Source organism: Sorex fumeus, unplaced genomic scaffold (assembly GCF_029834395.1).
Source record: "Sorex fumeus unplaced genomic scaffold, SorFum_2.1 ptg000043l, whole genome shotgun sequence".
Classification (NCBI taxonomy): domain Eukaryota; kingdom Metazoa; phylum Chordata; class Mammalia; order Eulipotyphla; family Soricidae; genus Sorex; species Sorex fumeus.
The window spans coordinates 29,583,627-29,610,914 of record NW_026606100.1 but is presented as its reverse complement, the minus strand read 5'-3'; the positions used below and the strand labels follow the sequence as shown (position 1 = coordinate 29,610,914).

General features: G+C 48.4%; 1 protein-coding gene across 1 annotated transcript in view; it reads left to right on the top strand.

Annotated features, from left to right (window-relative positions):
- The window catches only part of PKD2L1 (polycystin 2 like 1, transient receptor potential cation channel), a 56,636-nt gene extending 30,878 nt beyond the window's left edge, over positions 1-25,758 (top strand). The window contains exons 3-15 of the mRNA XM_056120849.1: positions 14,981-15,108; positions 15,960-16,213; positions 17,219-17,443; positions 17,589-17,817; positions 18,813-18,983; positions 19,149-19,330; positions 19,638-19,758; positions 20,780-20,878; positions 21,056-21,177; positions 23,104-23,230; positions 24,584-24,681; positions 24,939-25,062; positions 25,660-25,758. Coding sequence (XP_055976824.1) covers positions 14,981-15,108; positions 15,960-16,213; positions 17,219-17,443; positions 17,589-17,817; positions 18,813-18,983; positions 19,149-19,330; positions 19,638-19,758; positions 20,780-20,878; positions 21,056-21,177; positions 23,104-23,230; positions 24,584-24,681; positions 24,939-25,062; positions 25,660-25,758 — 1,979 coding nt within the window. The remainder of the gene's footprint in view (positions 1-14,980; positions 15,109-15,959; positions 16,214-17,218; positions 17,444-17,588; positions 17,818-18,812; positions 18,984-19,148; positions 19,331-19,637; positions 19,759-20,779; positions 20,879-21,055; positions 21,178-23,103; positions 23,231-24,583; positions 24,682-24,938; positions 25,063-25,659) is intronic.
- The last annotated feature ends 1,530 nt before the right edge of the window (positions 25,759-27,288 follow it).

The following is a 27,288-nucleotide window of genomic DNA, read 5'->3' as shown; positions in this document are numbered from 1 at the left end:
AGGCCCATACTGGAAAATTAGAGTGACTTGTCTTCTGTATACCTCCCTTAAAATCCTTATTAAACCCTGATTCTATAAAGGAAAATTTTATTTATTATTTATTTGATTTTTTTTGTCACATCAGAGGTGCTCAGGGTTTACTCCTGGCGTTGCACTCAGAAATTACTCCTGGCAGTGTTCAGGGATTTTATGGGATGCCAGGGCTTGGACCTGGGTTGGACGCAATCCGCTGTACTATTGCTCTAGGCCTTAAAGGCAAATTTTATGTATACATTATAGACATATATATCTAAGTATATGTGCTTATATACATAGAGGTATATATGTCTATAATGTATACAAATATAAAAATGTTTATAATTATATATGTTGATATTTTCTTTTTGTTTTGTTTTTGTTTTTGGGGGGTCACACCTGGCGATACTCAGGCTCACTACTGGCTCTGCACACAACAATTACTCTTGGCAGGTAGTTAGATAGAGGAGAGAGAAAGAGAAGAGAGGTGCCTGTTATAGAGACAGGCTGGGGTTGGGGTGAGTTGTGGGTAGGTGGGATGGAAACTGGGGACTTTCATGCTGGGAATTGCACACTGGTAGAGGGATGGGTGTTGGAACATTGTGTGACTGAAACCCAATCATGAACAGCTTTGCAATGCTGCATCTCATGGTGATTCAATAAAAAAGAAAGAAAAGGAAAGAAAAGAGAAAAAAAGGAAAAAAGAACTACTCCTGGCAGTGTTCAGAGACCATATGGGATGCCAAGGATTGAACCTCAGTTAGCTGAGCTCAAGGCAAGCGCCCTACCCGCTACACAATCTCTCTCTCTCTGGCTGATATTTGGAGACCTGCATTTACCCAAAAATAAAAACTTGTGGGACTGGAGAGATAGTACAGTGGGTAATCACTTGCCTTGTACACGCCTAAGCCCAGTTCGATCTGTAGTACCCATGTGGTCCCATGAGCACTGTCAGGAGTGATTCCTAAGCACAGACCCAGGAGTACTGAGCATCACTGAATGTTACCCAACTCTTTTCACCAGCCCCCTCCCCAAAATAGCCCCAAAAGAAATAAAGCTTGAAAAGCATTGAGATTCCTAGAATAACATTATCCCTTGACTTGGTCAGTAAGTCCCCGTGAAGATAAGGTATATCTTAATGATAATACACTTAAATTTTTTTATTTTATAAAGTAGTTCACAATATTTGATTATATTTAATATTCAAACCTCAATCCCACCACCATTTCACCTTCCCACCATCACATTTCAGATGTTTCCATACCAGACCTCAATACCTGCCCCAAAGCAGGACCGAAAAAATATATTTTGTATTGTTTGTTATAAAAAACCGCTGAAAATGCTACAAAAAGTATCCTTAGAGGAAAGAGTGTGAAGATTGTTGTATTTCACCCAGGGGCCATTAAGCCCTTCTGTAAGAGATCACTAACATGTTAAAGGTTGAGCTTTGTGTGTGTGTGTGTGTGTGTGTGTGTGTGTGTGTGTGTGTGTGTATAATTCCCTTTAAGATTGGTTGCCTCCTATTTTGAACCCATCAAATGTGGTACAGTACTCTTGGAGTATGGGTACTTTTGGAGTATGGGTAGGGTGTGTGGTTTGAAGTTTCACGCAGCAGCAAATGTGGCCTCATGGTCCAGGAATAGGTTCACTTGTGGGTTGTGGGTGAGGTTTGGCCTGAGCATGTGGAGAGCGGCTGTGAGCATGGTGGCAGTTGAGTTCTGGAGGTTTCAACTGCTGGGGCTGGGTCCCTTGGGATGGGAAGGGCTCTCACCTGTCCCCCTACGGGACACCCCGAGTGAAACAGCCTGGCGTGGGGTCTGGCGACATGGTTATGGCGAGTGTCATGTTGCTCTCCCTTCCAGGAGCGAAAGATATGTGATCTGGATGGTGGCTGATGACAAGATTATCAGGCCAATTATAATATTCTTTAATGAATGTAGACATTGGCACAGACATATTAAAGTTATCCACTGACTTCTAGAGATGATCAGACAGTAGCAGAGTTTTTATCAGTCCATTTTTTTCAGAAATCATACCATTAATATTTTTCATTGGTATTGAACCACACCCAGTGGTACTCAGGGCTACTCTTGACTCTGTACTCAGGCATCACTCCTGGAGGTGCTTGGGGTATCAGGGGTCAAACCTGGGTAGTCTGTGTGTGAGGAAAACACATTACTTGCCCCAAAGCAGGACCGAAAAAATAAATTTTGTATTGTTTGTTATAAAAAAACACTGAACCGTCTCTCTGATTCATATACTTAGTATTTTTAAAAGGTCACTTTGGGGGGAGGATACACCCAGTGTTGCTCAAGCGTTACTCCTGGCTCTGCACTCAGGAATTACTCCTGGTGGTGCTTCAGGGACCATAAGGGATGCTGGAGATCAAACCTGGGTTGGCCACATGCAAGGCAAAAGTCCTGCCAGCTGTGCTCCGTGCTCTCATTAAAGGTACCTTTAATAAGAACTTGGAAGCATTTTTGATGTCTCATATTCTGTGAAGTTGCTCAATAACATGGTTGACTTATCTGTGATCTCTGTAGAACATTTAATTTAAAATTTCAAAAAATAATATTAACAATTCAGATAATATTTTTTGTGCATTTGACCTTTAAATTCTTTGGAACATATCTATATTATAATATGATTCTTTTTCTTAATTTTTTTTTTTTTTTTTTTTGGGCCAACCCGTGTTTGATTCCTCTGCCCCTCTCGGAGAGCCTGGCAAGCTATCAAGAGTATCTTGCCCACATGGCAAAGCCTGGCAAGCTCCCCGTGATGTATTTGATATGCCAAACACAGTAACAACAAGTCTCACAATTTGTTGTGAGATGATACTGGTGCCCGCTCGAGCAAATCGATGAACAACGGGAGGACAGTACTACAGTGCTACAGTTTTGTTTTGGGGAGAGCTACAATCAACGATTCTAAGGGGCTGCTCCAGGCTCAGAGCTCAGGGGACCATGAAATGCTATAGGCTGAACCTGAGACTCCTACAAGCAAAGCAGACACTAACCCACTGAGTTACTACCTTGATTCCTAGCACCTGTTACCTTAAGCTGTGGGGTTCATGGGTCTCTTCGTTCATTTGTTTGTTTTGGGGGCACGTAGCCGTGCTTAGGACTTACTCTTGGTTCTGTGCTCAAGGATAATTCTTGGCGAGGCTTGTGAGACCACATGTGGTGCTGGGGATTGAATTCAGGTCTGCTGCATGCAAGGCAAGCACCTTAACCCCTGTATTATCTCTCCAGCCCCTAGAGCATAATTCTTGATACAGGTGTATATACAACCATCCATTTACAGTCTCCAGAATGAAAAAAGTTGAAGCATCTTATAAAATGGTGATTGTTCATAATTCATCTCCAAACTCATATATTAAATTATTCAAAAATTTTTCCTTTCCTTTTTTTTTTTTTGTTGTTTTTGTTTTTCTTAGCCACTCCTAGTGGCGCCCAGGGGGATCCATGCTATGCCAGGGATCAAACACAGGCTTCCCACAAAGAGCATGTGCTCCAGCCCTTTGAGTCATCTCCTTGGTCCCTAGCAGCGTTGGTGGTGTGCTTTTTTAAAAATAAGGACACCCTATAAACTTGCACAATCCCAAACATTGGATAGATTTTTTTTGGCAAAAAGAGAAAGAGAATCAAGGACCTAATTAGGACTTAGAGTTGGAGAGAGATAGATTGGTGTTGCAGAAAATGATTGACTCTTAAATTCTAGTTCTTTGGTGTTTGAATCCAGGTTCTCCTTGCTGGCTACATGATATTTAAAAGATTATTTAACAAAATTCTAGATATCACTTATTTTCTTAAAAGTTCAATGATGGGGGTCTGGAGCAATAGCACAGTGGGTTGGGCGTTTGCCTTGCACATGGCCAACCTGGGTTCGATTCCCAGCATCCCATATGGTCCCCTGAGCACCACCAGGAGTAATTCCTGAGTGCAGAGCCAGGAGTAACCCCTGTGCATCGCCAGGTGTGACCCAAAAAGAAAAAAAAGTTAGATGATAGTTTCAACTTTATGAAGTTCTTTTCCCCCCAGTATCATGGGTGACAATGTATGCAAAGTCTACTGACTAATTAATGTGAATAATGGTGATTACTGTTATTATTCAGCAAATGTGAACTTGATCTGAGGTCAAGGTTAAGAAGCATGATACAGTCTGTGTGTAGGAGAAATTAACTTCTGCCCAAGAGAAAAAAATCAGATACGCTACATCAGATAATAGAACCATCAACCCATCTCTGAACCCCTTTTTAATATGCAATCACTGTCCAGTGTCTAAAAATTTTCAGGGACTAGTCCCTCGCCACATCAAAAAGTGAGTAATGTACTGACTCCCAACAGTTGATTTGAATCCTGACGGCTCCCAACTTCCACTCACATTCTGGTCTAATGTCACCTTTTGAAGCAACAGGACAATTTTGGTCCTTCACCGGATCTTAAAAGAAGACCAGCTTCTGTCCAGTGCAGGAACTCCACCCCCATCCCGCTCAGGGATCCCCAGAAGACAGTTCTCTGCTGATTTTCTCATTGGTGAAATGAATGTTTGTGAAACAAGCCGTTTCATAAGGGCAAGCACAGGCGATGAGAGAGGTCTGCTTGTCGGGAGCTTATGTTTTCCCTCCCGACACTTCTACCTCTTGGATGCCGACGTGTCCTTGGAGCAGAACAGAATGAGTCTGCTGTGGAGGCCAGTGGAGTTGCACTTGAATCCTGGCTCCATGAGTTGTTTGCCTTGGACGAGTTGTTTTAACTCCCGGAGCCTGAAAAATAAGGATCAGAACAGCACGTAAACACATGGGAGGTTGTGGAGGATTAAATGAAAACGGCATGCCAAGCACTTAGCAGAGGATGTGTAATGGGTGTGTGGAGGTGACAAATTGCTACTCTGGTCCTTTTTCTCCTGATATGGAGGAACTTGATGGGGGAACAGATAGGCTGCCGATGCAGAAGTCTCTGAACCAGGTGATCCAGTTAGACAAGCTGGTTATTTGTGGTAAAGTACAGCAATGATCTTTATTACCCGACTAGAAATGACGGGGTTGGAGTGAGGAGAAGAAGGCAGCGGGAGAGGCTGACTTGTTTTTGCCTTCTTCTGCCACAAAGGATTCAGAAAATCTCCCCTGGTCCAAAAGAAGGTACCACAAGAGGCGGTAGTTTGTTAAGAACTTCCGATTCAAGAGGGTATGGTGCCGCCCGCAGGTCAATCTGTACCTGTGAGGAGAGTGCGTCAGCAGCCTCATGGCGCTTTCAGACTTCCAGATACCCCAAAATTGCTGCTGTGCCTTTGGCCAGACCAAAAAAACTTGGGGCAAAGTTTACCAAGAAAGTAAATGGCTAAAAGTTAGGTATGTGGGAGACACCCACAAACCACCTCTGGCTCAGCTATATAATTGGAGGCATGGCCTCTCTGGTGCCTGATCGAACTGCTTAATGGCCATGATCCCAGAGACTCAGAAATGAATCTCAGAACCCAATTGCTTTTGGCAGAAATGCATCCTGTTCCTGCAGTAGATTACTGGCGCTGGGCCACCCCAGGTGGGAATAGGTTTCGTGGCTTGTCCTGTTCCCCCACGCGGCTCGGTGGCCGCCATCCTCCAGAGGCCACTGGACAGTCCAGTTTGGGCCCTCGGTGATGAGACACACAGGGCCTCACAGGATGGGGGTGGAGCCCGCCCTTTCCTCCCTGTCCCAACGAGACCTCGAGTCGCCGCCCACAAATGGCCTCTCTGGCTCCTGATCAAGCTGCTTAACAGCCATGATCCCAGAGACTCAGAAACAAGTCTCGAAACCCAGTGGCTTTTGGCAGAAATGAGTCCGGACCTCGCAGTAGGTTACTGTTACCAGTGCCACCCCAGGGTGGAAAGAGTGCTGTTCCTCTGCTTGCTCCCCCTAAGCTGCTCGGTGGCCGCCATCTTCCACATGCCATTCGACAGTCAGGTTTGGGCCTGCAGTGACGAGACACACGAGGTCTCACGGGATGGGGTTGGAGCCGACCCTTTCCTCCCCACCCCAATGAGACCCTGAGTCACCGCCCACGAACGGCCTTTCTGGCTCCTGATCAAGTCGCTTAATGGCCATGATCCCAGAGACTCAGAAACAAATCTCGAAACCCAATGGCTTTTGGCAGAAATGCATCCAGTCCCTGCAGTAGGTTACTGGCCCTGGGCCACCCCAGGTGGGAATAGGTTTCTTGCCTTGGCCTGTTCCCCCTGGCGGCTCAATGGTCACCATCCTCCAGAAGCCACTGGGCAGTCAGGTTTGGGCTCGCAGTGACTCAGAAACAAATCTTGGAATTCAGCAGCTTTTGGCAGAAATGTGTCTGGACAGTAACATCTCCATTGGAGACTTTGTTGTTACTGTGTCTGGCATATCGAATACTCTCGGTAGCTTGCCGGGCTCTCCGAGAGGGGCGGAGGAATCGAACTCGGGTCGGCCATGTTGGCCGCTTGTAAGGCGAACGCCCTACCCGCTGTGCTATCCGCAGTAGGTTGCTGTCGCCGGGTCACCCCAGGGGGGAAAGGGTGCTGTCCCTCCGCCTGCTCCCCTTCGGCAGTTCGGTGGCTGTCATCTTCCAGAGGCCATTAGACAGTCAGGTTTGGGCCCGCAGAGACACGTGGGGCCTCATGGGATGGGGGTGGAACTGGCCCTTTCCTCCCTGTTCCAACAAGACCTCGTATCACTGCCCACAAATGGCCTCTCTGGCTCCTGATCAAGCTGCTTACGGCCATGATCCCAGAGACTCAGGAACAAATCTCAGAACCCAGCAGGTTTTGGCAAGAAATCCCTCCAGAATTAATTGTTAAAAATTCAGAATTTCGGGTAGGGCGTTCGCCTTACAAGTGGCCAACATGGCAGACCCGAGTTCGATTCCTCGCCGCTCTCGGAGAGCCCGGCAAGCTACCGAGAGTATTCGATATGCAAGACACAGTAACAACAAAGTCTCCAATGGAGACGTTACTGGGCCCGCTCGAGCAAATCGATGATCAATGGGAGGGCCTTTACTTACTTTACTTCAAAATCATGTGGCCAGTACTGCAGCCATGCGACATCATATGTTATTCATAACCAGCAATAGAAAACAAATTGTCTACTGTTGCCTTTTCAGCAGATCTGAGTGTTGGGGTAAAATCTCAAATAATAATGGTGGGTCTGGTGTCAAACTATTGAATGTAATCAAAGAAGAGAGAGAGTAATTTGGAAATCATCTGCCCCACAGGTAGGGGGAGGGGTGGGTTGGGGGTATACTGGGGTTTTTGGTGGTGAAGAATAGGCACTGGTGAAGGTACGGGTGTTTCATTGTATGACCGAGACTTAAACCTGAAAGCTTTGTAACTGCTCTCACGGTGATTCAATAAATAAAATTATAAAAAATGGATAGCACAACAGGTAGGGCGTTTGCCTTGCACGCGCCCGACCCGGCTTACCCGAGTTCAATTCCTCCTCCCCTCTCGGAGAGCCCGGCAAGCTACCGGGAGTGTCTCGCCTGCATGGCAAAGCCTGGCAAGCTCCCCGTGACATATTTGATATGCCAAACACAGTAACAACATTTCTCACAAGGGAGATGTTACTGGGCCTGCTAGAGCAAATCGATGAACAATGGGAGGACAGTGCTACAGTGCTATTATGAATGAACATAAACTTTTCAGGAAGCTTAATTTGCATGTGAAAGAAAGCAATCTAAGGGGCTGGAGCGATAGCACAGCGGGTAGGGCATTTGCCTTGCACGCAGCCAACATGGCCGACACAGGTTCGATTCCCAGCACCCCATATGGTCCCCTGAGCACCACCAGGAGCAATTCCTGAGTGCATGAGCCAGGAGTAACCCCTGAGCATCGCTGGGTGTGACCCAAAAAGAAAAAAAAAAGAAAGCAATCTAAGTAAAAATTTTAAGTCCTATAGTTGTATTTTGAACATACTTTTAAAAACCCTCTTATTTATAATGCTGATTAATAAAACAAGTCCTGTAATGTGAAAAAAAAAGAGTTTCCGATTCAAGGGTGATTTGGAGAGGTCTGGGAGAGACATGATTTTTCCAGACTGGTCTAGAAAATCATTGAATCAGACACTGGAAAACCTACCTTCTTGGAAAGTCTGTCAAAGAAAAGAGGGATTCAATTGTAGCAGCGGTTCTAGATGTGGCTCTGGGAACACTAACTCAACATTACATAGAAATTAATAGAAATGCAAATTATTCTACCCCATCTAGCCACCAGGGTTCTACCAACCCCTTTTGGGGAACTCTGAGGCATGCTCAGACATATCAATGGGTTTATAAAAAGATGGAGGGAGGGGCTGGAGCGATAACAGAACGGGTAGGGCATTTTCCATGCAAGCGGTTGATGTGAGTTCGATTCCCAGCATCCCATATGGTCCCCCTGAGCACTGCCAGGAGTAACTCCTGAGTGCAAAGCCAGGAGTAACCCCTGTGCATCGCCAGGTGTGACCCAAAAAGAAAGAAAAAGAGGGAGGGAGACTTAGAGACTGGAATCATCCTCCCATCTAGCTATCTTGGACCTCCTTTGTTCTTGCTTTTGGGTTCAGATTGTTGCAGCCTCAAAAACTCATATGCACCTGAGGTTCTGGGTTTTGTTTGTTTGTTTTGGGGCCACACCTGGTGGTGCTCAGGGCTTATTCCTGGCTCTGTGCTTAGGATTTCTTCCTGGCTCTGTGATCAGGACTTCTTCCTGGCTCTTCTCAGGGGTCATTCCTGGCAGCACTTAGGGGATCATATATGGTGCTGGACTTGAGCTTGGGTTAGCTGTGTGCAAGGCGAGCACCTTACCCATGTATCATCTCTTTCGCCCCTCATCTGAAGTTTTGGATAATGGTTTATTTGGGAGAACTCTGCTAACATCATTCCCATCCTCCCCACCCCCACATATTGTGTGAGGGTTCACTGGTTGACTAAGGTCGTCTCTTATGCCAACCAGGGACTGGCTTCCTTTTTCTTACTCAAGACTTAGATGGAGTCGTTATTCTCCTCCTTAGTCCAATGACTAAGGAATATTCCAACCTCTTTCCAACAGCTACTAAATGGAACTCCTTATTTATTTTGATGATATTCATGCTATGAGCCAATAGGGAATCATAACACTCTATTCATGATTTGAAAACACTTTTAGAATTATTCACTTATTTTATACTAACCATTGCAATTTAAAAATTTTCCCACTTTTGGTTCAGTCCAACAAACACAAGAACCTAATAAATATCACATACTATGCTAAATCGATAAATTATGGTCCTTGTTCCTTGTGGGGTTATATAGTAGGGTGACTACAGCTACTTGTTGAGTATCTACTATATTTAATGCATCAGTTATCACAATTTATAAGCAAGGCATTATATGACCTATTTATTTGATAAGAAATCCAGAGCCTGGAGCTGGAGTGATAGCACAGTGGGTAGGGTGTTTCCCTTGCACGCGGCCGACCTGGGTTCAATTCCCAGCATCCCTTATGGTCCACCGAGCACCGCCAGGAGTAATTACTGAGTGCATGAGCCAGGAGTACCGCCTGAGCATCGCCAGGTGTGACCCCAAAACAGCAAAATAAATAAACAAATAAATAAATAAATCCAGAGCCTGTTTAAATGGGAAGTAGCAGAGCTGGGATTTGAACCTGCTGGGCTCCAAAGATTGTGCTCATTTGACAATGATAAGTTCATCCTGGGACGTAGGTAGATTTGTTTTGCTTTTGAACCACACCCATCTGTACTCAGGGCTTACTCCTAGCTCTGTACTCAGGAGCCACTCCTAGTGGCACTAGGGGACAGGATGGGGTGCTGGGGACAGAACCTGGGCCAGTTGCATGCAAAGCAAGTGACTTTATCTGTTGTCCTATTTCTCTGGTCCCTGAGATCTAGGTGTACTGAGGGTAGAATCCAAGGACACCATGCAGAGTGTTTTGCTTATGGCAGACATTGAGGAACGTTTGCTTAATGAATAACATTTGCCTCTAGAATAATCTATTGGAGAAATAATACAATCTACTAAAGTAAATAATATCTGTTAAGCAAATAATCTATTAGGTAAATAATAGAATCTACTAAAGTATCAATTTGGAGTGTTCTCATTGTCAATTTTCTGAGACTGGTCAGGGACGGCACCAAGTACAAAGTTTGCAGATGTGAGGATTAATAAGGGATCGGATATATGGCTCAGGTGCTCCCCCTCCCCCACACAAACAAGGAAGAATTAGTATTTAGTTGGGGAGAAGGTATTGAATAGATACAAACCCAACTTTAGATCCTAATTTATTAGGATTTTTTTTTTTTTTGCAGAAGGTTGGGTCATACCCAGTGGTACTCAGCGCCTACTCCTGGCTCTGAGCTCAGAGATAACTCCTGGTAGTGTTTGGAGGGTCATATGAGGTGCCAGCAATTGAACCCTGGTTCACACAGGCAAGGCAAGCAACCTGCACACTGTACTATCTCTTCAGCGCCTAATTTTTTTAGGCTTTTTTAAAAAATCTGTAACAACATTTTCATAATATCTTATACAAGGGCTTCATGGTTCCATGGTGTGATGTAACAATCTTCACTAACTCTCTAATAAGGAAACAGTTTATTTTTTATTTTTTTATTTTTATTAGTGAGACATCGTGAGGTACAGTTGTAGACTTACAAATTTTTGTGCTTGGGTTTCAATTATACAATGATCAAATACCCATTCCTCCACCAGTGCCAATTTCCCACAACCACGGATCCCAAGATCCCTCCCACCCCTCATTCCCCCCATCCCACCCTGCCTCTGTGGCAGGGCATTCCCTTTTGTTCTCTCTCTCCTATTGGGTGTTGTGGTTTGCAAAAGAGGCAATGGGTGACAATCATGTTTGGACTATAGTCTACTTTCAGCATGCTTCTCCCATCCTGGGAGGATCCTCCCAACACCTTTATTTGGTGTTCCCTTTTCTATCTGAGCTCCATTTCCCCCTAGCATGTGTGGTTGGCCTCCAAGCCATGGAGTAAAATTTCTGGTACTAATCTTGGCCATTCTTGGGTTTTTAGGCTTTTAAGATAGTGCCTTTTTTTTCTGTACATATGTATTTCAATTAAAACATGACTACCCCCCCAAAAAAAAGCAAGAATTAAGGGTGGAGAAATAGTATAGTACGTAAGGCACTTGACTTGCATGAGCCCAACTTCAGCTACATCTATTACTGGATCAATTCGGGCACCACATATGGGCACCCCCCACCCCCCGCAAACACCACTGGAAGTGATCCCTGAACAGAGCCAGTGAAGCTATTTTCCCACATAAATACACAATACTCACTGTCTTGAATAATAATCAGAGGTGTTATATCACTATGAAGCATTTGTGACCAGTTCAAAGGAGTAAGAGGGAAAAAGCACCACCTAGTGGCCATTCGGGAGTAACAGTTCAGCCGACAAATGTCAGGTCCAGCCCATTTTCTAGATCCATAAAAGTTGAGTTTGAATCCTCCAAATACTGAGGACAGATCATCATATATTTGAGTTAGAAATAAAGTCTGGGGTGGGGTTGGGGAACAGAGAAAACTCAACAGAAAAGCGCGTGCAAAACATGCCTGGTCTGTGGGAGGTTTCAAACTGGGCATGACCAATTTCATCCGGGCACCCCAGATGGAGCAGGTGCGCTCTGCCCGCCTACTCCAGATGGAATCCCGGCGACCAAGAGCTTCCACAAGCAAGGCCCAGGTATGCGGGTTCCAGGACTAAAGCTCTAGGCCGCATAGAGGAGCCAGGCTGTCCCTCCTCCGCTCCCTGCCTGCTCAGCAGCCTGGCCGTCATGCCCACAATTGGCCTCTGACACCATCTTAGCACACCAACAGCCCTGGTCCAGAGATTCCCAATTGAATCCCAAAATGGATTAGTGCCCTACAAAGATGTCTCTGGAACCCAACCATTTACGATCTAGAATTCTAGAAGCGCAAGGCCACTTTTGCGGCCTTGCGAATTCTCATGATATTCAAAATGGGCAATGGACAATAAATGATCTAGGATCTGCCCCTGGCAGGAAGGCTTGAATGGTGGTGGAAAAATTCGAGCCCAGAGTAGAGAGAAAGTACTGGGGAAATTGTCTGCCATAGAGGCAGGGTGAAGACTGGGATTGGGGGGGGCGGGGGAATACGGGGGACATTGGTGGTAGAAAATGTGCACTGGTAGAGGCGTGGGTGTTTCATCATTGTATGGCTGAATTTCAAACATGAAAACTTAGTAACTGTTTCTCATGGTGGTTCGATTCAAAAACAAAAGCAAACAAACAAAAAAAACCTGGGCATGACATGATCCCCCAGCCCTGCCCGGGGCAACTTCTGAACACAGAGCCAGGAATCGTCCCCAAGAAACTCCCTGTGTGGCTGAGTTTTTTTGTTTTTTTTTTTTCAAAGGAGTAGAGTTAGTGCCAGCGAGAGCCCAACAGGCTGAGCACATGCTGTGTGGCACCGTGGGGTCCCCTGAGCACTGCGGAGTGACCAGAAGTACCTCCAAAACCACAACACATACACAAAAGGGAAGAGAAGTGGCTTCTTGGACTTAATAGAGTGGAATAGGGAAATGGGAAATAATACTGCTTCTTTTTCTAGAAAATACAATGTAGTCTAATTTGAGACCTCTCCTGACGTCTCCTGTCTTCCCTCCCAACCCAATCTCCCCTGCCCCCACCATCACGGGTGAGCTCCATCCAGTTCACTCCAAATCACTCTCTTTCCAGATGGAGTAGTGGGAGAAAAGCCCAAGATCTGGAATATTCTTCTGGGGGGATGGGTTGGGGCCACAGCCAGTGATGTTCAGGGTTTACTCTTGATTCTGTGCTCAAGGTTCACTCTTGGTGGGGCTCAGGGACCATATGTGGTGCTAGGGATTGAACCTGGATCGGAACCTGCCTGCTGTCCTCTCTCTGGCCTCAGTCTGGAAGATTCTTAAAGGGAATTGTTCTTAAGAGAATCAGAGCATTGATGACCAGAATTAAGCGCTGATGACTTCAATTTTTAAAATGTAACTACAGAAAAGTTGACAGAATAATACATTCTTATATATATATTTCATCCAGATTTCTCAAACTTTAATACTTGCTTTTCCTTCATTGTTTCTTCCTCTTTCTTTCTAGCCCTTCTTTCCGATTCAGTTTCTTTCTCTCTGTGTGTGTGTCTCTCTCTCTGTCTCTCTGTCTCCCTCTCTGTCTCTGTCTCCCTCTCTCTCTCTCTCTCTTTCTCTCTCTCTCTCTCTCTCTCTTTCTCACACACACACACACACTACTGTTTGAGAGTAAATTGAAGACATAATTCCTGTTACTCCTAAGTACTTTAATGTGTATTTTTTTTTTGTCTTTGCTTTTTGGGTCACACCTGGCGATGTACAGGAGTTACTCCTGGCTTTGCACTCAGGAGTTACTCCTGGCGGTGCTCAGGGGACCATATGGGATGCTGGGAATCGAACCCGGGTCGGCCGCGTGCAAGGCAAACGCCCTACCCACTCTGCTATCTCTCCAGCCCCAATGGGTTTTTTTTTTTTACACTGATTTTTGGCGAAGGGTTGCTGAAGATTCAGCCCAGGGCTTAAGGTCTTTATAGCAAAGGGCAAAAGCATATGGTTCAGATCCAATCCTAACTAACAGCACCTGTTGCATTTAGCTTTCATATTTCTTTGGTCTCTATTAAAAGAGAAGAATTTTTTACTTATTCTTTCATAATGCAGCTAAAATCATATTAACAAAACAAAACATAATATTAACAACTTAGAGCTGATGGGGAAAAATAAGAAACCATGAGTTCATGTTTAGATATAAAAATAACTAATTGGAGGGCTGGAGTGATAGCACAGGGGGTAGGGCATTTGCCTTGCACGCAGCCAACCCGGGTTCAATTCCCAGCATCCCATATGGTCCCCTGAGCACCGCCAGGAGTAACTCCTGAGTGCAGAGCCAGGAGTAACCCCCGTGCATCGCCAGGTGTGACCCAAAAAGCAAAAAAAAAAAAAAACCCAATTGGAGCCGGAGCAATCATACAATAGGTAAGGCATTTGTCTTGCACATGACCGGCCTGTGTTTGCATCCTATATGGTCCCCTAAGCACCACCAGGAGTAATTCCTGAGTGTAGAGCCAGGAGTAAACCCCTTAGTATCGCTGGTTATAGTCCCCAAACCAAAACAAATGAATAAATAATCAAAAAATGGGGATTGAAGTGATAGTACAGTGGGAAGGGCATTTTTCTTGCACACGGCCAAACCCAGTTTCTATCCTTGGCACCCTATATGGGCCATAAGGCCGGTGAGGAGTGATTCCTGAGTGGAGAGCCAGGAATAAGCCCTGAGCACCGCCAGGTGTGGCTCCAAAACCCAATAAATAGATAAACAAGGAAGAAGTAAAATCTCTTCCTGAATAGAATGGCAGCTAAGAAATGCAGAAGAAACGGAGTGAGAAAAATTATCATTTGACACTCGTAAGAGTCAAGCAAAAGTCATCAATAGTTGCTGAAATTGGTAGGTGAGATAGTAATAGGATATTGACCTAGTTTCAAATTATTGCCACACAAATTAAGTATTAATTACAAAGGGGAAATCATTTTTATTTTGGAAGGTGGCAGATACCATCTTAACACCTTTCCTGGTGGCATAAAGAAAGGAAAAACACTGGCAGAACTACCTGATGGAGAAGGTAGAAAATGTGGGGTTGACTCTGGGGAATCAGAACTAGGAAGTTGAGCGGGTTCAGGAAGGGAAAAGTGAATTTTCAGAATAACATTGCTAAGCGGAGTTCAGTCCTTCTGAGGTGAGTTTGGAAGATGGGGTGAGACTTTGTAGCCCCAACACTTCCCTCACGCATCCTCTGATTTCCCCACAGCCACTACCAGCCTTTCCAGACAGCTGTGGGGGTGGAGCTGATGGGCGCCTGTGGTCCTGGGGCTGTCTTGTCTCTGCTGGGAAATGCAGTTGGGTTGGGATCACTTGGCAGGACTCAGTGTCTTGGGTTGATTTCTAGTGACCTACGGAATGACAAGCTCCAGTGCCTACTACTACACCAAAGTGATGTCTGAGCTCTTCTTACACAGCCAGGCTGACAGCGGCGTCTCCTTCCACACCATCAGCAGCATGGCGGACTTCTGGGACGTGAGTATGAGGTCCCCTGCACCCACTGCCATTCTTTCTCTCTCTCTCTCTTTTTTTTTTCTTTTTGAGTCACGCCCATTGATGCATGGAGGTTACTCCTGGCTCATGCACTCAGGAGTTACTCCTGGCGGTGTTCAGGGGACCATATCATGCTGGGAATCGAACCCAGGTCGGCCGCGTTCAAGGCAAACGCCCTACCTACTGTGCTAACGCTCCAGCCCCACTGCCTTTCTTCTCTGGGAGGCCAGACGCCAGGCGTCGGGAACATCAGACCATGGATCTGGCCACTTGCAGAGGACAGATGACTCTGGGATGGGAGAGTTAGGCAAAACGTCCTGGATCAGATGGGAGATCAGGATAAGCTGGCTGAGGGATGAGGGTGTGGGTAGCTTTGTCTTGATTTATGTTCGTGCCTTTTGAGGTGCTCAGTAGCCTGAAGGTCCTGGCTAGGGAATCTCAGTTAACCAGCCAAGTGGTTGAAAGGCTGGGAAATGAGGGCGCCGTGTTTGTGCTTCTGCAGGGCCACACCCAGCGGAGCTCGGAGCTCGGGGATTTCAGGGCTACACCTGATGGTGTTGGGGGTGGGGGGAGTGGCCTTGCTGAGCTGGGCATGGAAGCCAGGCCAGGTACCCACAAGGCAAGTGCTGTAAAATCCCCGTACTCGCTCCCTGGCTCACAAAATTCTTTGAAAATAAGAAGTCGGGCTATGTTGGGTCAAAATTGGGTCAAGGTCACTGGGTTAGGAGAGGCGTCCCACAGCAGGGTGAGGAGGTTAGGGTGTGAAGACAGGGCAGTCTGAGGACAGGGCTCAGGAGGAGGTTGGGTCGGGCCCAAGCCAGCCTGTGGTCCAGTTTGCCCAGGGTCCACTACTGGACAGTTTGTACTGGACCAAGTGGTACAACAACCAGAGTCTGGGGCGAGGCTCCCAGTCGTTCATCTACTACGAGAACCTGCTGCTGGGGGCGCCACGGCTGCGGCAGCTGAGGGTCCGCAATGATTCCTGCGTGGTGCATGAGGATTTCCGCGAGGACATCCTGAGCTGCTATGACAGCTACTCCCCAGACAAGGAGGAGCAGCTCCCCTATGGGCCCCTCAACGGCACCGCGTGAGTTCCTGCCCCAATGTGTCCTCCCACGGTTGGGTTGTCTCAGCCATATGGGGGGGAGGCTGAAGGGGACCAAAGGCACTGCTCTGAGCTCCAGCTGGACTGTCTGGAGACCAGTCATTGACAGCCAGAACCCTGGCCTTGTTGGCTCCCCACACAGTGCTCAGGCACGTCCCTGACAGGCACAGAGGCCGCATGAAGCGCTACGGTTGCCGTATGAGTCAGGCAAACTGGGAGGGTCTGACAGGAGCAGCAAGAGAGCTGGAGGCTGAGGAATGAGGGGAAAAGGGTTTCAGACAGGGAAAAGGAGAAGGAAAGACAGGCCCAGGGAGGAAAGTTCACGGACAGAACAGAAAGCACAAGCATTCGGTGGCCCCGAGAGCAAGACCCCAAGAGCAGGAAGGACCATTCCTGGACAGCGCGGATAAGGCTCTTTCTTATCGGGGACTAATCAAACAGGGGTCAAAGGTGGGACAGAGGTTTGTCACTCCTTGTCACAGAGGACATTGTGAAAATGGGAAGATTTACATCGGAAATTCAGTTTGGCCCCTTGAGATTTTGGAGAGGCGAGGGTGGGATGTACCTGGCAGTGCTCAGGGCTTACTCCTGGCTCTGAACTCAGGGATCACTCCTGGAAGGGGTTGGGGGACCATTATGTGGTGTCAAAGATTGAAGCCAGATGGCCACATGCAAGACAAATGACAAATGCCCAACCTGCTGTACCATCTCCCCTGCCCCTTACTTCAGCCACGTAGGGAGTGGACAACGCTCACACATGCCTGTCTTGGCTTCCTCATCTGCAAACTGTGGTTAATACTTACCCTCCCTCCTCAGACAGTTAGTCTCCATCAAGACCGTCTGTTACAGGTACATGAGAGCTATGAGATGTGGGTATAAGATGTGTGAGACCACAAAGCCCAGAGCATCACACACCGCCCATTGCCTTGAGACATCAGCCACCATGCTAGTTCCCACCTCCCACTCAGACGGCTTCTCCTATGGCAGGTGGACATACCATTCCCCAGAGGAGCTGGGGGGCTCTTCCCACTGGGGCCACCTCACCAGCTATGGTGGTGGTGGCTATTACTTGGACCTTCCCGGATCCCGAGAGGCCAGTGAGGATGCCCTTCGGGACCTGCAGGAGGGGTTGTGGCTGGACCGGGGCACACGGGTGGTCTTCATCGACTTCTCTGTCTACAATGCCAACATGAATCTTTTCTGTGTTCTGAGGTGGGTCCTGTCTTCCTCCCTTCCCCTCCGCCTACGTTTCCTGATCTCCTCCTCTGCATGAGAGGTTTCTGAATCATGGCAGAATGCAGAAGCATGTCCCAGCTGCACCCCCAACCCCCAACCAATGACTGCCTTCCTCACACAGACTGGTAGTGGAATTTCCGGCCACTGGAGGGGCCATTCCATCATGGCAGGTCCGCACCGTCAAGCTGATCCATTACGTCAGCAGCTGGGACTTCTTCATCGTGGGCTGCGAGATCATCTTCTGCATCTTCATCTTTTACTACGTGGTGGAGGAGATCCTGGAGCTCCATATCCACCGGCTTCGCTACCTCAACAGCATCTGGAACATTCTGGACCTGGTGGTTATCTTGGTAAGGGACATCTCTCCTCGACTTGGGACATGCTGGGAGGGGAGGGATCTACCCCAAGAGGGACTCTGAATTCCTCCTTTTGGACACATCACTGTAAGAGCTCCTGAAGGAGGAAACCCAGGTCCTCCCTCACTCCCTCATTCCATCTACCTCTGATCCATAATTCAACCCCTGTGGTGTCCGAGAGTCACACCTGGCACTGGAAACTTTCAGGGCTATGCTTGGTGAGGCTTGATGGCTTCTAAGGCTACACCCAGCTGTGTTCGGGAGGTCATGGGGTGCCAAGATTGAATCTGGAGAGGGGGCGTAGTATGCACCCTAACCATGCACTCTCTCCCCAGCCCCCAGATCTTGTTCTTACCTTTATGTACTTGATGCTCTGCTCCTGTCTCATGCCTTTATGACCTATTCCCTTGGAAACCTGCCTTTTCTTCTCTATTAAAATATCTTTGTCTTGGGGCTGGAGTGATAGTACAAGTGTTGAGGCCATTTGCCTTGCACACAGTCAACCTAGGTTTGATCCCTGGCATCCCATATCGTCCCCCAAGCACTGCCAGGAGTGATACCTGAGTGTAGAGTGAGGAGGAACCCCTGAGCATCTCCAGTGTGACCTAAAAAGAAAAATGAATAAATAAATACAATGTTTGTCTTTCCTACTAACAGGACATATTCATTTCTAAGATTGGGGGGAGGGGTGGTGGAGTGGAAAATTACTCAGTTCCAGTGCTTTATGGTCCCTTAGACATTATAGATTTACCAGGGACTTGCAGGGCTGCCCTTGGACTTTAAGCCCTTCCTAACTCATTCTTTCCAGTTCTGTTTGAACTGAGGTAGTCAGCACTCAGCAGGGAAGGATTTCCTCACCCCACCCAACTCCCGCCCATCTTACCTGTGGGACCTCATTGATTACCTGTGGGACCTCATTGACCCCCACCCATCTTACCTGTGGGACCACCCTTGATTGCCTGTGACACCTCTGACCCCTGTGCCCACAGCTGTCCATTGTAGCTGTGGGCTTTCACATATTCCGCACCCTTGAGGTGAATCGGCTGATGGGGACGCTCCTGCATCAGCCGGACACCTATGCAGACTTTGAGTTCCTGGCCTTCTGGCAGACACAGTACAACAACATGAATGCAGTCAACCTCTTCTTTTCCTGGATCAAGGTACCGTAGGACGCCTCATCCCATTCATGCTCAACTCTTGTTTCCCTCTTCTTTGTGGGCCACTCCTGTGGCCTCCAGAGGCTCCTGAAGTGGACTGTCCAGAGTTCATGCCAGGACTGTTGCTTTTCTCTTCCTTCATTGTTCTGTTCAATGCGGCCCTTCCAGATATTCAAGTACATCAGCTTCAATAAAACCATGACCCAGCTGTCCTCCACGCTGGCGCGCTGTGCCAAGGACATCCTGGGCTTTGCCGTCATGTTCTTCATCGTCTTTTTCGCCTATGCTCAACTTGGCTACCTGCTTTTCGGCACCCAAGTGGAAAACTTTAGCACTTTCGTCAAGTGCATGTGGGTGCCCTGACCCCTTCACTCCTCCCTGGCCCTTACCCTCCAGCCCCATGGGTATACGAATCCTTGGGGAAGCTGGATGCACATGTCTGGGCCTGTCTGTGCTTTAAAAATCAGGGTGGTCTTGGAAGCCCTGCGGAGTGTGCTCAGATCTCTTTGTACCCTACTCCATGATTATCAAATGGGCTGGAGGTATGGGGCACCCATTTGATGAACAGCAGCATTTAGGGAAATGAGATGGGGCTGTTGGATTGGGTTGGGGATTATGGTACATGTTTGGGTGTGACCCACACCCCCTGTTTCTCAGTTTCACTCAGTTCAGGATCATCCTTGGGGACTTTGACTACGATGCTATCGACAATGCCAACCGCATCCTGGGACCTGTTTACTTTGTCACCTACGTCTTCTTTGTCTTCTTTGTGCTCCTGGTGAGGGTCCCTTTAAGGGACAGGGGTTTGGGGACACAGTGGGTGGAGATACAGAGTGTCTGCAGGGTGAGGACTACAGGATCTGGGACCTCTCCTCTGCCTTGATTATGCATACCAAATTAGGATTTCTCAGACTGAGGCTGGCAAATGGGCAGGGCCCCCTGGGGCCTCACTGTTAGGTTATATACAGTGAAACACATGGACTCCCTCACTAAAATCAAATCCCTGTCCTTCAAGGAGAGAAAGTGTTCCATGAAACGTGGTTCTATGGGAAAGCTTCTATCCATATTATCAAAGACTCGCCTTCCTCTGGGGCCCTCGATATGTTTCTATACCCACTGCTTTGTGAGTGCTCCCATTCCCTGCCTGCCACAAAAGATCAGGATTTTATGTTTGCTAAGCCAATAGCCAATTTATTATTATTTTTTTCTTTTTAGTGGCAGAGATGGTATTTATTTATTTGAGGGCGCGGGAGGGAGGGCTGTACTGGTAGTTGTCAGGGCTTACTTTTGCTCCCAGCATCCTGTATAGTCCCCTGAGCACTGCCAGGAGTAATTTCTGAGTGCAAGCCAGGAGAAACCCCTGTGCATCGCTGAGTGTGACCCAAAAAGAAAAAAAAAGTGCTTACTCCTGAATAGCCAATTTCTTGATCAGTGGTTGGGAGGACAGTCCTGAGCTGGGTGCAGATAGTAGAGGGTGTTTAGTTCTACTCTCACCTGGAAAAATTTCTGGCTTCCACGACTAGAAACTCCTTTGATGGAAGGGATTTGTGCCTTGTATCGGGTGACCACTGGGGTCAGGTGTCCGCGGCAACAAACAGCACAGTCAGCATATGCTCTGTTCTCAACAGCACATGCTAGAAGTCTCCAGCACCCCTTAGATGTGGGGGTGGTAGATGTCAGGTTGGGGTTGGAACTGTCTGAGGCCTGGTACCTTAATAGGGTGGATGGAGGCTCAATGTTGTCAGTGGTAAGGGCGGGGGAGGGGCGAGGAGGACTCAGGGTCCCTCTTTATCCCCCAGAACATGTTTCTGGCCATCATCAATGACACGTACTCTGAAGTCAAGGAGGAGTTGGCTGGGCAGAAGGATGAGCTGCAACTTTCAGACCTCCTAAAACAGGTGCTGGTGATCTCCAGGAGTCCCCGTCTGCATGCGGGCCGCGGCTCAGGGTGTCTGTCTGTTCCTGCTGCTGTGGGGACCTTCGGTCTGTCTTTGATGTAGCCCCCGCAGCCTGTGGGTGGGGGCAAGGGCTGGGGAGGCAGGAGGAACTGCTGCCCATTTCTTCTGCCCTTGCAGGGCTATAAGAAGGCCCTCCGGAGGCTGCGGCTGAGGAAGGAGCAGGTGGCCACAGCGCAGCAGGCCCTGCAGGGTGGAGCACAGGAGATCCAGTCCGAGGATTTCACCAGCACCTTGAAGGAGTGAGAAAGCAGAGGCCCACTCTTCCCTGATACGTGCCCCCAAAGTCTCCACCCTTGCCCAGAAACGTGGTTCACATGTAGGAGTCCCCTGGTTCGATCCCTGGCACCAGAAAACAAAACAAAAGCCCCTCCTTCACCTTGGACCAGATGTCTTTTCCCCATATGTCTCCTTTTTGGGCCTCTGGACTTCAACTCTTGGTCTATAGGTTTTGATCTTGGTCTTCAGAATTGTGCATTTGGTTTAAAAATCTCTAATCACTTACCCTAATTTGTGGACTCAGTTGAACCAGCATAATCATAAACTTTCCTAGTCAATATATCCATTCCTTACGCCCACAGAATTCTGCTCTTAGTGTCAAGGCTCTAAACACTGGCCTATTCCCGTAACCACTTCCCCCCATTTCCCAGTTAAACTTACGAACAAACATTGAACAAAATACATTGTGAGCACCCACTGTGGGTCAGGCAGTGAAGTGAGTAGGGCGCACAATGAAATGAGGCAAAGTCTTTGTCCTCTAGAAGTTCATAAACATGTAAAGCAATTACACAGAAATGTGGAACAAATTCAACAACAAAGTGAGTTGAAGAGAGGGCGCAAAGGGTAGCAGGGTGATGAATTCTGTGTCTGAGCGGAAGGCTTGCTGGAGAAGGTCATGCTTGAATAGGGTTTTAGAGGATGAATAGCTGACACATGGAGAAGCAGAGGGAAGTCTTCCCAGGAAGAGATCAAAGACTGTGCAAAGGCTTAGCGATCTGAAATTGAGCAGCTGCCACAGGGAGGCTTGGGGTTTGAGCATCACTAACTTATCAGATGAGACATGGGTGTCACAGGAGATGGAGCCAGAGAAAGGAGCAAGGGCCACAGTGGATGGGGAGATGTCAACTCCCCATTTGCTCCCATGGGTGGGAGCCCAGAAGGGTTTTTTTTCAAATGTTTATTTTTATAAAATCTATCTCCTTTTTTTTTTTTTGGCTTTTTGTGTCACACCCGGCAATGCACAGGGGTTACTCCTGGCTTTGCACTCAGGAATTACTCCTGGCAGTGCTCAGAGGACCATATGGGATGCTGGGAGTCGAACCTGGGTTGGCCGCATGCAAGGCAAATGCCCTACCTGCTGTGCTATTGCTCCAGCCCCCCAGAAGGAATTTTAAGCCAGGAAAGGGTCTATTTAGGATGAATGACTCTACTTGCACCAAGGGAGATGAACTTGGGGAAATAAGGGGTAAGAGAAATGCTAGGGATGGGGTGAGCTGGCAGGGACAGGCTATTAAGGAAAAGCATATTTTGTCAGAATTCCTCTAGGGGAGCACAAGGTCCTGAACCCTGCCAGCGAGAGTCAGGAAAGGATAATAGAAAGTCAAGTGATTTCTGGGGAGGAAAACTGCTCAGCCTTGGAAGTCTGACTTTCCCTGTGTGGTCGGCTTCTGTGTCCAAGAGCAGGATTCTTGCTAGGGTCTGGAACCTGACACAGTGCACACACAGACATGGCAGGTCAGAAGCCAGTTGGGGAGCGCTGGAGAGACAGTACAGCAAGTAGAGCACTTGCCTTTTATGCTGCTGATCCAAGTTCAATCCCAGGCATTCCGTATAGTTCCCCAAGCACCACCAGGAGTAATTCCTCAGTGGAGAGCCAGGAGTAACTGCTCAGCACCAATGGGTGTGTCCTCAAACCAAAACCAAAGCAACAAAAAAGAACTAGATTGGGAACCAGAGGGACAGTTGAGTGGGTAAAATGCTTGCCTTGCATGTGACCTTCCCAGATTTGATCCTTACCTGGATTTGATCCCCAGCACCCCAGGACCCCCGAGTCCTTCCAGGAGTAATCCCTGAGCACAGAGCCAGGAGCAAGCCCTAAACATCTCTGGGTGTGGCCTGAATAACAACAAAACAACCAAGAAGTTTGTTTATCACTCTGTTCTCCTTAGACTGGGACACACAGAGCATGAAATCACTGAGCTCACAGCTGTTGTCAGCACGTTCGAGCAGGATGGGGTTTGTGTCCTGGGTGAGAAGGAGCAGGAACTGATGCGGCAGGACCTGGAAAAGGAGCAGGTGAGCCCAGCTGGTGGGTACAGAGGCCCTTGAAGGAATTCTCCTCCCCACCCCCCCAGCCGCCCCTCCTTGGACACCTCCTGGAGCAGAAAGGAGCTCGGGACAATAGTGGTTCCAACTCCACAGATGCCAACATCCTGGGAACCTGTGAGGGGTGGGGGAGATCATCCAAGTGGTAAAGTACATGCCTGCATATGTGGTACTCTGAGCTCAATCCCTGGCCCCGAATAGCCACTGGGCACCGCTAGAGTGACCCTGGTGTCTCCCCAAGCACCAAAGGGCTAGGAATTACTTGGAGTAGTCCCTATAAATAAATTATATTTTTAATCCCCATACACAGCCACACAGCCTAAGCCAGAGCTTCTCTAGTGCTGGGTGACACATATATCAGTTTTTTGGTTTTGTTTTGTTTTCAGTTTTTGGGCCACACCTGGCTGTGCTCAGGGCTTACTCCTGGTCCTGTGTTCAGGGATCACTCCCAGCGGGGTTTGGCAAGGCAAGCACTACCCGCTATACTGTATCTCCAGTCCCTTATATAGTTTTAAAACTCCCTCAGGTCATTCTAATGTAAAGCCAAAGTTGAGGCTCCCCGCCTCCCCCTCCCCCCCCACCCCCAGCTCAGGGGGAAATTGCCCAAGAATTTCTGACAATCCCCTGTGAGGCCTGACCTTCCTGGTACTTTCAAACTCTCACCTTCAGAAGTCCTTCCTATGCTGCTCCATCCTACCCGGTATGTCCAATACAGTTGATAGAATGGAGACACAGTGCCCAGAATTCTGGTACTGTCCCTTTTCTTCCAAGCTGAGTTAGCTTCTAGTGAAACCCTCATTCGCTAAGGCTCCAAGAAGCTTCCTTCCTTCCTTCCTTCCTTCCTTCCTTCCTTCCTTCCTTCCTTCCTTCCTTCCTTCCCTCCCTCCCTCCCTCCCTCCCTCCCTCCCTCCCTCCTTCCCTCCCTCCCTCTCTCCCTCCTTCCTTTTCTCTTTTGGTCACACCCAGCAGTGATAGGGGTTACTCCTGACTCAGTGCTTGGGGGTCTTCCCAGCTGTGCTTAGAAGACCCTGCAATGCTAGGGATGTGAATCCCACCTGGATCTCCCCATGTACTGGAGCATAAGCTCCAGTCCTTGGAGCCATGTCCCCAGCCTTGGTACATTTCTATGGGAGGAAGCTCCTTTGCAGAGGCTAGGGAAACCTTGTCCAGCCTCATCACTCTGACCCTATTGGCCTGAGCTGGAGAAGAGACCAGAAGCCCAAGGTCTGAGTCTATAAAGCAGACAATGGAACCAGAGCTGCCGGGGGTGGGGGTGGAGGGGGGCAGTCTCCTCCTGACTCTGACCTCTGACTTCCTGATCAGATGATGCTCCATGCTGAGACTGAGAACCTGGGCCAAACAGGTGAGTCAGCCCCAGAGGCTGCCAGAGCATGTGATTGCATTTCAGAAGAATTCTACAGGTAAGTGCAGAGGCCCCAAACCTGCCGTCTTTTTGTTTTCTCTTGGACTTCTTCCTACAACTCTCCAATCCCCATCCCAGCCTGGGGAAAATTGCAGGCTCCCCACCAACCCCGCCCTTAATTCTCCCTGGGCCTTATCTCTCAAGCTCCCCACGGGACACAGATTTTTCTGTCCCCTCTGCCCCTGCAGTTACTCAGACATGCTCCCCCACCCCCCAATGGTTCTGTCCCCTCCGTCTCTCTCAACCCCCTCTCAGGCTCACTAGGAGGGTTCTGCAGTTGGAGACTCTTCTGGAAGGAGTCGTGTCCCAGGTTGATGCTGTCGGCTCAAGGCTGAAGGTGCTGGAGAGCCAGGGGCAGCTGGCTCCATCCCCAGCCACAGTGAGTGGCCCTTCAAGCGGGTCTTCTTGGGTCCCCAAAGCTAAACTCTCTTTCCTTTACACTGGATAGGGAATGAGTAGGATGGGAGTGGCGGCAGGGGATGGGGGTGGGGGACAACATTTTTGGAAAGGCTTGCGTTTTTCAAACTTGGGTTTTCCAGCACCAGGGCTGGCAAGTTATTTACAATAGTATATCAGAGGTGGGGCTGGAATAATAGTACAGTGGGTAGGGCATTTGCCTTGCACATGGGTGACCAGAGTTTGATTTCCGGCATCGCATAGGGTCTCCCAAGCACTGCCAGGAGTAATTCCTGAGTGCAGAGCCAGGAATAACTCTGAGCATCGCTGAATGTGACCCAAAAAAGTTAAAAAAAATAGTGTATTAGAGGAAGCGTGAGGTGCAGGGGGTGTTGGTCCATCTGGTCTGAGAAAGTCTGGAGCTGGAGAATCAATCAGAGGCCATAAAAGGACAGTGAGACACTGGCTCCGCCTTCAAGTGGACTCTTTCCTTTTCTTTCAACAGGGAGACCAAGGAGGTGTTTCAGGGTTCCTCCAGGCATCCCCAGCTGGGCCTGCAGCCTCTGGGGCATCACCACAGGACCATGACAATGGTGGAGGCGTCCTAGAGGGGCAGACCCTCAGCTCCTCTCCCGCATCCTCCCCAGAAGCCCCCTCTGCACTTCACCTCCGCTTGTAGACAGCGGTCCATCCTCCCGTGCTGGCTGTTAGGCCAATTGTGTCTGGTGGCGCTGGGCATCATGCTTGGGCTTGTGACTCGGTGCCCCTGTGAGCAGCCACTCAACTCTGTGTCAAACGGGAAAGAAGATTTCCCACTGGGTCTCTTTGCAGTGATGCGTTAAAAAGAAAGCCAGCAACCAAGTGAACAAAAGGAGGAAAGGAATGACTTTCCCCAAGGATAGCTGTGATAGGGGCGAGGAAGCCAAGAAAATTCGTCTAGATCTAGAGATCTTCCTATTTGCTGTTGATTCCTGTTCTTTATGCATCTAGGGATCTTCTGGTACCCATGAGTTCTCGTCCCCCAAAGAGTTTTCTGGAAAGGAAGGGGGAGATTGGGATGGAGAGGAGACTTTCTTAGGTGGGCAATTAGAAGGTTGCAAGGAAGTTGGAATTTGTTCCACTCCCCAGGACCAATCCAGGACACCTGCTCTCAGCCGTGCCACTGAGTCTCGGGAGCTGTAACTTAGGAGAGAAAGAGGGAGCCCAAGGAGATTTGGGCATGGCAATGACCTCTGGATTTAGATACTTGGTCTAAAAATTTGCGGGCCCTGATTCTTCGATGAGGCAATGTGACTTTATTTTCCTGGTGATGATCAATTAAAGAATCCTTTGAAAACCAGGACTTTGCACCTACTTTGGGCATAGAGGCAGAAAAGGAGGTGAGGATGGGGTGCCATCCTTGTGCCTAGGTTTGGAGTGGGGTGGGAGTGGGGAGAGGACCGGCCGGGAGCTGTAGAGTTGGGGCAGTGACCATGGAAAGGGACGGGAATGAAATCGGGGCTCTGAGGAAGGGTTTTGAAATAATGGGAGCTCTATTTGTACCTTGAAAGGGAGTGAAGACAGTGAACTGGGGGAGATGGGGAGAGTTAAGCTGACTCCAGGGTAAGGAGGCACCTGCTGCGTGTGGGTGGTGAGTATGAGAGGTGGGATGCAGACAGAAGATAAGATAAAAGCCCATATATTGGGCCAGAGATAGTGCAGTGGGTAGGGTACTTGCCTTGTGTGCAGCTGACCTGACTTTGATCCTTGGCACCCCATGTGATTCCCTGAGCCGCGCCATGAGTGATCTCTGAGCGCAGAGCCAGAAGTAAGCCCTGAGCACAGTCAGGTGAGGTCCTCAAATCAAACCAAAGCAAACCAACAACAAAAATCAACCACACATTGGGGCTGGAGCTCTAGTACAGTGGGTAGGGCATTTGCCTTGCACTCGGCCGACCCCGGTTCAATCCCTGGCATCCCATATGATCCCCCAAGCACCACCAGGAGTAATACCTGAGTGCAGAGCCAGGAGTAACCCTTGAGTATCACTGGGTGTGATCCAAAAAGAAAAAAAAATCAACCACACATCAAGAGTTTTGGTATAGAGACCTGCATGGGGAAATCGGCTCTGGACCCCTTGCCCTCGTGATCTCCCCTTCTCGGTTTTCACCTTCCTTCTATTGCTTCCTAGTTACCTTTTCTCACCCATTCCATTCCTCCACTCCTGCTC